An 11,527-nucleotide genomic window follows, 5' to 3' on the forward strand; every position below is an offset into this window, starting at 1 on the left:
ATCTATAGGATTGTGTGGGCAGGGTGAGTGTAGTGGTCAGTGGACAACATGTAGGACTTGTTCCTCTCTTCTACCATGTGGATTCCAGGGGTAAACTCAAGTTGTCAGACTTGGTGGCAAGTGTTAGCCACTGAGCCATCTTGCTGGAGCCATGTATCATTCTCTCTACTGTGACAAATGTTTTCCGCCTTAGAGCCTTACACTGTGCTTGGAAAGCAGTCTTACTTTTTGTGCAATGTAGACACAATTCTCATCAAGAACCCCTAATTCTTGGACCGTGAGGAAGACTCTGACATGCTCTCTTGACTCCATAGACCACAGTTACCGTCATAGAGCACCTCCCCGTGCTGTGTCTGGTGGACACCTTACTGTGCATTACATAGACCAGCAGCCGGGTAGAAACCAGACAGTTCCATAGTGGTTAACACAGTGCTGAGTTGGGCCTGATAGTTTTCGTGTTTCGGCCTCTGTCATCACATGTTTGTAATAGTTCTTTAATGTATTTCAAAGTATTAATCTGTGACAGACACAAAAATTATCTTCTTTTACTATAGATAGCTTGAGGTATTTTGAAGCACAACATACTGAAATATTCAGGCAGCTAAGAATAATGGAGAAGAGTCATAGGGTATTCAGTTCAGGTGAGCAGAGACTGGGATTCACGCTAGCCGGTGAGGGAATTGAGGCATTGTGGGTAGATGGGGGGACGCTGGCTGGGCTTTCCCGTTGCAGCAGTGCCACTGCAGCAGTAGCAGCTTAGTAACACTGCCATTGTCATTTTACTAGAGTTAGGGCTTTAGGAGGTTGTCTTAGTTAGGCTCTCTATTGCTTCATTCAAAAATCATGACCACAAGCCGGGCGGTGGTGGCGCACGCCTTTAATCCCAGCACTCAGGAGGCAGAAGCAGGTGGATCTCTATGAGTTCGAGGCCAGCCTGGTCTACAAGAGCTAGTTCCAGGACAGGCTCCAAAGCCACAGAGAAACCCTGTCTCGAAAAATAAAAATAAAAAAAAAAAAATCATGACCACAAAGCAAATTGGGGAGGAATGGGTTTATTGGGCTTACCCTTCCACATTACACTGCCATCACTGAAGGAAGCCAGGACAGGAACTGAAACAGGGCAGGAACCTGAAGGCGGGAACTGATGCAGAGGCCGTAGAGGGGATGCTGCTTCCTGACTTATTCTCCATTGCTTGCTTAGTCTGCTTTCTTTATAGAACCCAGGACCACAAGGGGCTGGGCCTCCGCCATCAATCACTAATTAAGAAAATGCTCTACAGGCTGGCCCACAGCTCGCTCTCATGGCGGCATGTTCTCAATTGTGGTTTCTTTCTCTCAGATGGCTACAATTGTGTCAAGTTCACACACATTTGGCCAGCAAAATATCTCTGGAAATTTGTTGCTGTGCTAAGGGACTGTATTGACTCTGTTTGTATAGTGCTACTTAAACAGGCTTTGCTTGAAAAGAGTTAAAAGGGGTAAGTGTACTTTTGATAAAAATAAACGTTGCTGGAACATATATAAACAGATTTAATTTATTAATTTACTTTTGTATTATTTCAGCAATTAAGGGGAACGCAAATGCAAATTGCCAGAGCCCAGCAGAGAGTGTGAACACCAGTGCAAACACGCAGAATTGCGGGGAAGCCTCTCCTGACGCCGTCAGCACGAACTCTGAGGGTGCTCCAGAGAGCCGCGATGACTTGGTAAGCGTCTCAGAGTTCTCTGAGGAAATGCCAACTGTCCTTCATGCTGGATCCGTGCACCTCTAGGCCTTCATTCACACGACAACAGCTTAATATCCTGGCTGGTCATTCTCTGTTCCTGCTCTGCCTCGTCACCCGCTGCTCCCAAGCTCGCGTCTGCTTTGTTTGTACTGAGCACAGAGGGAGTAGACCTGTTCTTCCTTTTTCAGTCTTCTCTCCCTTCTGTATTCTGACCGATGTTTTAGTTCCCTTTGAGGAGACTTTTTAAAAGTTTGATGGCACAGATGGTAGCCAGTCCTTACAGTGAAGGTCCTTCTACAAAGGAAATAGGTTGCTAGTTTCTTTTAGACCTTTTGACATGGTGAAATATTATGAAAGAATTTAGACATACCCTACTTTTACTGAACATCCATTCTTAGCTGGAACTGTCATATTATTGGTCTTTGTAACCAAAATGCTTCATCTTTATGGATTGAAAAAAGCAGCTAGGATTTTTCTACAAAGACTGAGCATCCTTTGTCCAAAGCTCTTGGGTACAAAGTACAGAAGGCCTCAAGAAAATTTTGAATTTTGGATTTTTTACATGTTAAGTACGAGGTATCTTTTGTACGAAGCCCTATTCTAAACACAAAGCTGGTTATCGTCCATAGGTTACTTATATGCATAGCCTACAGGTAATTTTCTACAACTTGTGACAGTCTTGCGGAGCAGCTTAAAGGTGCGGAATGTCTTACTAGTGGGTGGCATCACTTTGTCACTTGAAAAGCAGTCGATTTCTGAGTTTGAACTGGAGATGCTCAAGCTGTAACATACGATAGCTAGGCTTTGGGGGCTGTAAGGGCAGTTTGATGGATACGTCAGAATGGTATTTGTAGAGATTAGTATGTATTTCTTTTATTATTTCTTTAATTTTGCACTAACAACATTTGTACAATCATTGATAGATGTCAGTTGTGGTGTTTAACATTACTGGCATTCACGGGGAGATTGACATCCGGGGAGAGGACACGGAAGTCTGCCTTCAGGTGAACCAGGTGACACCCAGTCAGCTAGGCAATATCAGCCTGCGCCATTACCTCGGGAGTCGGCCTGTTGGTAAGAGTTCTGTTTGAACCACCGTTCACGGGAGATTCTTAAGATGCCATAAATTTATTTTGTGTTCTGTGCCCGGCTCATAATAGTAATTTTTTCTGATGACCCTGCATGAGGAAGACCATAGTCAGTACAATGCCAGAGTATGGGATTCTGTATGATACATAATATCTGGAAATAGATACAATCTTGCATAATATCAGAAGGTATGCTGTTACTTCCTATCCTGGGAGGTGGAGGTAAACATACCATTTTCTTTAGAAAAAAAAAAAAAAAAAAAAAGAGGTTCCTGGCCTTTCTGTAGTCTTTGATGGAAGCCAGCAGCAGCTGGGGTGGTTGTGGGTGCCACGTGCATGTTGCTTGTTGCTGACATTAGTCGTCATAAAGTAAACAAGCAAAATATCCCACAATTTCTTTTCACAGCTAATTGACTTCTGTCTTTCCATTACTAGTAGCTTTTTAAATCGGATGTTCTCTAAAACTTTTATTGAAGTTTAAATTTTGTTTTTAAATCTTGGTGTTTATCTTGGTAAACCAACTCAGATTCTTTCTTGGCACAAGGTCAGTCCAGAAAAACATGTAATCGTGAATTACATGTGTTCTTTAATTTCAGTTCTAAGTGTTCTCTAGGGTTGCTGCAATAGCATCTTCTCTGTGTACATTCACATTGTTCAAGGCCCTGATTTATTTAATGCAGAAGGTGCAGAGCCTAAGAATGACTTTAAATGTTGTGGCTGCTTCACCACGGTCATCTGTCTTATTGCAGAGACATAGCTGGGTGCTCACGTGGGCGTTGGATCTGAAGAGTGCATCCTTTCAGAGTGTATCATGAATTTTTCCCTATTATGAAAAAGTAGAAAATATAGAAAAGCTGCCAGTATTTTATTTAAAAATTATCCAGAAAAAGTGAAATTGTGGTTCTTATGATATATCTTATTTATATTAATCATTTAAATTAGTAAATATTAAAGCTGTTTCATATATTCCTTTAATACGCAGTGTCTTTGATATTCTGCTGTAATCTTAATGGGATATAATGTCCTTTTTAGTAATGTTACAAAGTTACAGTTTGTATGCTTGTTTCTTAGGTTCTGACCAGAAAGCTGGAATCCATCCCAAATCCTCTCCTGAGATTTCTCTGAGGTTTGAAAGCGGACCTGGTGCTGTAATACACTCTTTGCTTGCAGAAAAAAACGGATTTCTCCAGTGCCACATAGAGAACTTTAGTGCTGAGTTTCTAACATCTTCTCTTTTGAATATTCAACATTTTTTGGAAGATGAGACTGTTGCAGCTGTGATGCCCATGCAGATCCAAGTCTCCAACGCAAAGATAGACCTGAAAGTACGCTAAGAGCTGAGCTTTTGTTTGGTAAATGTTTGCATTCCCTCCTGGTAAAGTGTCGCTTCTCCAGATTATGCCCTCCTTTGGAACCGATGAAAGTGAGAGAGTAGTCTTCACGGTGGAGCTCACAGGCAATTTATTGACATACTAACTAAAATTATATAGATAAACTTTTAAGTCACTGAAAGTAGAATGAACTAAAGTCATGTTTATTCACGTTGACTATTTTAATATTTTCCCCTTTGAGACAAGGTTTCTCTGTGTAGCCCTGGCTGTCCTGGAACTCGCGCTGTAGACCAGGCTGGCCTCAAACTCAGAGACCCACATGCCTCTGCCTCCCGAGTGCTGGGATTAAAGACAGGCACCAACTATTTTAATATTTTAATAAGAACATGCCAATATTTTGTCCCTTACCTCTAGGATGACAGTCCCCGCAGCAGCACGGTGTCCCTGCAGCCAAGCCCCGTGACTGTGCATATTGATCACCTTGTGGTGGAGAGGAATGATGATGGCAGTTTCCACATCAGAGGTACACCTTACAGAGGAGTGCCTTACATGCTGACACCAGGTGGTTTCCGTGCCACTTGTCTTTGCCACTCCTTGTTTACTTTGTGTGTGTTTGCCATAGCGATGACTGAGGAATGCCTTTGGCTTTAGTCTTCAGTATTTATGTGCAAACCCTGGAAGTAACTCTTCAGTCGTTGGCTTGATATCTGCTCTGCAAATAAGTCTTGAATAAGAAGAAAGGCCTTTGTGGTTTCGTGTGATCCTGCCCCTGTCTGTGTGTGTCCTTGTGCACATTCATGCCACAGTGAGCATGTGACCCCCACCCTTCTGTGTTTGTGTGTGTGTGTGTGTGCGTGTGTGTGTGTGCACATTCGTGCCACAGTGAGCATGTGAAAATCTGAGGGCAACCTCGGGTATTGGTTTGTTCTCACCTTCCATCTTGTTGGAGACCAAATTTCTTTGTCCCTGACACTCTTTACTCCAGGCTATCTGGCCTGCAAGCCAGCAGCTCCCCTTTCTCTGCCTTCCATTTCCCCATAGGAACACTTGGCTTACACAGTTATTCAGCTGTTAAGACATGAAATTATGAAAGATGAAGGTAAATGGATGGAGCTAGAAACATACATCTTGTGTGAGGTAACCAAGTCCCAGACAGACGAACATTGCATGCTTCATTTTATATACAGACATTAGCTTTGTGCTTTAGATTTGAGTGTTTTGTTTAGAATAACCACAGAGGCTGCGTAGCTAGTAAGGGATCAGGGGAAGGAGGGTTCTTCGATGATATAAAAGGATAAAAGGAAAATTGCAGTAGAGGATTAGCAGGAATGGGAGGGCAGGTAGAGGAGGGAATGTGGGGTAGCACTAACAAGATAAAGGCCCCTCCCTCAAAAGCCAAGTGACCTAGTACTGGAAAATGTCTCTAAAATATGTACATATAAAAGGAGGTTAAACATAGTCACCATGTATTGAGGAAGACAGTACCCCAACTGGACATAATATGCTACCAAATGAAAGCCCACGTGGGTTACGTCTTGAGTTGTGGGCCAGAAGGGCTCCCCAATCCCCCTAAACATTACAGCATATTGCCAACATAGCATAACCAGCTTGGTTCCTCCCCACATTCCAAGGTTAGACCATGTTGCTGGAGCTGTTGTTCAAGTGGAAGCTTCACCCCTACTCGCCTGCATCCATGGTGCTGGACAGTGCTGGACACACTACAGAGGAGTAAAGCAGCCATTCATCTCACCCAGCTCCAAAGCCTGCGACCTCCAAGAATGACTTTCTTGTAATATATGCCCGTTGGTGCAGTGGTGGCATGAATATTATGGCAGTAACCAACCAATTTCTAATTGGATTTAAAGCCAGTTCCATGAGATAGAGCTTATGCCTGATACTGTTAATGAGGCCAAGAACCTGAGACAAGAGAGATCATGGGCCCTAGGAAAAAGCCTACTCCAGGTCTAGAGGATTCAATGTTCTCTTCTGACTTCCACAGGCACTGCACCCAGATGCACATGAGCCAAAACTCTTAAATATATAAAATAAAAATGAAGCAATTCTTAAAAGCTTAAATAGATGTGAGCACAACCATACTTAAATGAAGTCTAATTTACCCGTTTTCTTTTGTTACTGTTTTGCTTTGGATATCCTTGAAATTTATCGCCGAGCCTGAAGACATGCCTTCCTTTAAGAGTCTTACAGCTTTAGTTCTTCAGTGTAGCTCTTTAACTCAGCATGAGACGTTGGAGTTGATGGTATTAGGTGTGTCAGGGACCACAGACTCGAGTTACTTCTGGGTCCTCAGCCATGTTTCATGTCCATGTATCAATAAATGTTGACATTGGGAAATGTAATTATTTATTATTTTTGAGACGAGGTATCTCTGTGTTATGTAGCAGCCCTGACTGTCCTGGAACTCAGTTTGTAGATTGGGCTGGCCTCAAACTCACAGAGATCCATCTGCCTCTGCCTCCTAGTGCTGGAATTAAAAGCATGTGTCACCATGCCCATCTTGGAATTATTTTCTTAATTTCATTTTAAGATTATTCCATACAGTTCATTTTTGTGCTGCTGACCTTTTTTAAATCCTATAACCTTGCTGAACAGATTTATTAGTTTCAATTGTTTAGTTATTTATTTAGTTATAGTTGTTTTATGTATACCAATGTTTTGTTTGCATGTACATCTACACACCAGAAGAGAGCAACAGATCTCATAGGCAGTTGTGAGACACCATGTGGATGCTGGGAATTGAACTCAGGACCTCTGAAGAGCAGCCAGTGTTCTTAGCCATTGAGCAATCTCCCTAGCCCTTCATTTTTTAAGCTACTCCCTTATGTTTTGTGTGTGTGTATAGTGTGTGTGTGTGTGTGTGTGTGTATGTGTTTAAGGTCATATCATCTGTAAGTGTCTTGCTCCTCCCTTATAGTTTGGATGTCTTAATTTCCTTCCCTGCCCAGTTGCGACGGCCAAGAACTTCTTGGGCAATATTGAGGTTGTAAGAACACACATCCTTGTCCTGTTCCTGATTTGGGCAAAGAGGAAAAGTACCGCTAAGTATATAGCTGTGGGGTGTCTATCAGTACCCATCATCTCAATGAGCATATATAGCTGAGGGGTGTCTATCGGTACCCTCCATCACATTGAGGATACAGATGTGGGGTGTCTATTGATATTCTCTGACACACTGAGGAAGTTCCCTTCTGTTGCCAGTTTGTCTAAACATTTATTATGGTAAAGTATAGGATTTTTCAACTATCGCTTTTCTTTTTTTTTTTTTTTTTTTTTTTTTTTTTTTGCTTTTTTGAGACAGGGTTTCCCTGTCCTGGAACTAGCTTTTGTAGACCAGACTGGCCTCGAACTCAGAGATTTGCCTGCCTCTGCCTCCCGAGTGCTGGGATTAAAGGCGTGCGCCACCACTGCCCGGCCTTGCTTTTCCTTTTTGTTTGTTTGTTTGTTTGTTTTTCTCTACATAGCCCTGACTTTCCTTGAACTCACATTTGAACCAGGCTGCCCTAGATTTTACAAACATCTGCTTGATTCTGCCTCTCAAGTGCTGGATTAAGGACATGTGCCACCATGCCAGCCCTCAGGAGCCTTTCTACAGGCTCTGAAGTAATCACTCGCTCTATTACTCTGTACATATATAGAATTATTTGAAGTTTTTAAATTGTAAGGCAATCTTGCATTCTTTACTACTTGCCTAGGGTCTATTCATATTTTTATATGTGGTATGTTCACTTTGCTAATATTTTGTACAGGTTGTGTCTCTCTGTTACAAGCATCTTGATTTTTTCTTCAGTTTCTTGGCATGTTATTGTTTTGGGATCTTTTGAACGAGTGAGATTTTGATTTTGCTGTGTTTTTTTCTTTCCCTATTTTTCTATCATATATTTCTATCTTTAGGCTAACAGATATATTTTCCCTTTAAATTTTTCATAATAGATCTTACTGATTAGTCAAATGACTTGGAATTGTTATTGAGCGCTTATTTGTTTGATCAGATTCCCATGTGTTTAACACTGGAGCTGATTTCCAAGACGATGCCAGCCATGACTCAGTGGTACTGAGCAGTGGGAAGTGTGATGTGAGGAAGCAACCCAGTGTCACCCAGGCCACTCAGACAAGCCCAGAGATCCCTTGGCCTTCTCAGTCTGTCAGCTGTCCAGAACGCTCCTTTGACATTACAAGGGAACAGGTAATAGGAAATTGTAGCATTTGATAATTACTAAAACACAAATAGTTAAAAACCCCTTTGATGTCTGTCAGTAAAGCATGTTGATGACTGACTTACGTAAGCATTAACTGATTGATGCTGAGCAAGGTAAGAGAACACTCTGATTCCTCTCCTTCTTGAAGTACCGTCAGTATCCTTGTCCTTCTAGAATCTTACTCATTAGTAAAAAATCAGTTTTCAAGTGTGTATATTTATTTTCCTTAGCATTGTATAACATCTTTTTTTCTTCCTCCCTCTCTCCCTCCCTCCCTCCCTCCCTCCCTCCCTCCCTCCCTCCCTCCCTCCCTCCCTCTCTCTCTCTCTCAGCCTGCCTGCCTTCCTTCCTTCCTTCCTTCCTTCCTTCCTTCCTTCCTTCCTTCCTTCCTTCCTTCCTTCCTTTCTTTTCCTGGAACTAGCTCTTGTAGACCAGGCTGGCCTTGAACTCACAGAGATCTGCCTGCCTCTGCTTCCTGAGTTCTGGGATTAAAGGCGTGTGCCACCACTACCCAGCTATATAACATGTTTCTTATATTACATTTGCTTCAAGTGGCTGATTGTGGATTATCATTTCTGAACCTTCTGTTTGACATTTCTTAACATCCAAGTTGCTTCTGATTGTTTGCAATTATAAATAAACAAAATATCCTGCCGAGTTTTAGTTCTCTAAAGGTGGAAGGAGTTTATTGGTCTATTCAAGGATTCCCCAGATGACTACTCTCACTGTGTATAGAAACAGCATTGTAATTGCTACTTGTAAAGACAGGCTGTCCCTAGTTTTATTGTATCTTCATGTGCTGTGGCTCTGAGAGGCAGAATCTTGAAGGAAGCCTTAGAAAGTTTTGCCCACAGAAGGAAACGCCTTCCAGTCGGAATTGAGAAGTTAGCTAGTATTTTGAGTTACTGGGTCAAAATTTAGGAACACTTTTAATTGTATAGTAAGTGCTTTCAAATAGCTCCTGGAAGCAACTTTGAGCTCAAGTGGACCCTCGCCAGCACTGGGTGGCTTATATCCTAAGTGACGCTGCATAAAACAGTTTTATGTTCTGGAAGTGATTATAGTCTCTTGTCTTCCAAATGTGTCCTTTCAGCTCATGGAGGAAAACGAGTCTCTTAAGAAGGAGCTGGCTCAAGCTAAAATGGCTCTCGCGGAGGCGCACTTGGCCAGAGATGCACTTCTCCATCAAATGAAGCGGATGGCCCTCCAGTAGGGGCGGTGGCTGCGAGAACTCGGCTCTGGATAGGAAGGTTGTGATTAAAACATGGCTGTAACCAGCTAGCGGGAGATTTTCCTTCACATGAAATAAAGTGAGACGGAGTGTGCTGAAGTGATGAGTGTTGCAACCCGGCTCAGAGAGCACGGGGCGCGGGGCCATGGCCACTGTGGCCCAGGGAGGGCAGCGAAAAGATGTCAGTGCCGCATTATCAACATTAGAGAAAGTGAAGACGGCTGTGCTCACGCAGATGCTGAATTTATTTCTCCTTGTTAATAATTTACTATTATTTACAAAAAAAAATCAGATGCCTTTAGGGCTAATGTAAAAGAAGGATTACACTTTAAATGTTAGTAAAATTATGTACTTAAATCTATAATTATTTAATTGCTGTAAAAAGTCCAATCAAATTAATAAATTATATAATTACCGAGTTTACAAACTGAAAACTCTTGACCACACCGAGCTTATAAAGTGACTTGAAAATGTGAAAAGGAAGGCACCTTAGATGATGGGCAAGGTTTCAGTAAGGTACAATTGTAAAAATAAAAAGCACAAATACTAGCGTACGTGAACAAGTGACTTAAAAGCATTACTTGTACATTCCATTAAATCTTATCATTAGATCTAAAAACAACTTATCTTGCTATAGTTGGCAGTATTTGTAACTAAAAAGTTTGAATTCATACTATTTTAATATTTCTTTATCTTTCCTCTTTAAGGAGAATGTTTTCAGAGAATTTGTTTTTCACACACATAAAACAATTTCATACCATTCCTGTAGTATCATATTACACACGTGTTTGCTCATATGAAAATACAAAGCTAGTTTTGATTAAATTTCTGTGATGTGTGTCTATGTGTGTTTACATATGCACATATACACACAGTCTTCTATAAGAGTCATTGGTAAATTTTGAATTCTATTTTCTAGGGCTTAAGGTTGAAAACAACATGAGAGAATCTTAATTATGCATTATGAAATAAAAGTACATAAGTATTTTAAGAAACAGGTTTTTGAAGACTATATTTCTGATAGAATTAAAGCAAGTGGTGTCTGTTTTAAACCTCATACTCCTAAACAGAAATGTGTCTAGGATAGGCCCCGGGACAGCTGGACTGTTCTTTCCTAAAGGTACCAGGAACCCTGGCCCTTGCTCTGACACTCACGGTGCTCTGCCATTGGCACAACTTACAGCCATCCCTATATCCGAGGACTTTATTACATTATGTGTAGGATGATTTCAATTTTATTGTGAACAGTATTTACCTCCCCCCTTCCCCGAATCTTCCTTTTCAGTTGACATCATTAAAAAATGCAGGCACTGTTTGGGAGCCAACATACAGCCAAGAACAAATGAAACTGTTACTATCTTACCTCAGAGTATTTATTACATCACATTAAACTATGTTACTCTAAACTGTATGTAGCCTTAGATTAAGTACAAAGGTCTAATTAGAGCTTCGGAATGTATAGGCTGCTAACCTTTGATGTCTAGGTATGTATTCAGCGACTTGTACAGGATGAATTTCTGAGCTGACACTGTTTCTCAGGATCGACCTATTCTCTATAAATATAAAATTTTTCTATGGTATAATGTTATATTGTTTAATGTTACTAGACACTGAATGTTTTCCTTATTCCTTTAAAATGTATTTGGCCTTCCCAAGAAATCATATAAACAATAGAGGTGATAATATTCTAAGCATTCCATATGGTTTGTCCGATTGTATTTTTATTTATAAAATACTGGTTTTGTCGTGGTTTAGGATTTAGGAAACATCTCCAGAATGTTTTGTGTGGTCTCCACTGCAGTCGCAGAGGGTCGGCAGGACTGAGCCGCTGGAGGTGTGATAGGAGGGATAGCTGACTAAAGCACGCTATTCTGTCTTCTGATTTCACATAAGCTTGCATTTGCAGACCTTTCCAAGGCAGGGTAAAGGGATGAAG

At 41.3% G+C, this 11,527-nt stretch overlaps 1 protein-coding gene across 1 annotated transcript in view; it reads left to right on the forward strand.

The window, feature by feature from the left end:
- The window catches only part of Uhrf1bp1l (UHRF1 binding protein 1 like), a 67,620-nt gene extending 56,330 nt beyond the window's left edge, over positions 1-11,290 (forward strand). Inside the window, 6 exon segments of the mRNA XM_038314574.1 lie at positions 1,564-1,706; positions 2,651-2,801; positions 3,887-4,140; positions 4,561-4,669; positions 8,154-8,347; positions 9,454-11,290. Of these exon segments, the coding sequence (XP_038170502.1) occupies positions 1,564-1,706; positions 2,651-2,801; positions 3,887-4,140; positions 4,561-4,669; positions 8,154-8,347; positions 9,454-9,573 (971 nt within the window). The 3' untranslated portion in view covers positions 9,574-11,290.
- The last annotated feature ends 237 nt before the right edge of the window (positions 11,291-11,527 follow it).

This window comes from Arvicola amphibius, chromosome 17 (genome assembly GCF_903992535.2).
Source record: "Arvicola amphibius chromosome 17, mArvAmp1.2, whole genome shotgun sequence".
NCBI lineage: Eukaryota > Metazoa > Chordata > Mammalia > Rodentia > Cricetidae > Arvicola > Arvicola amphibius.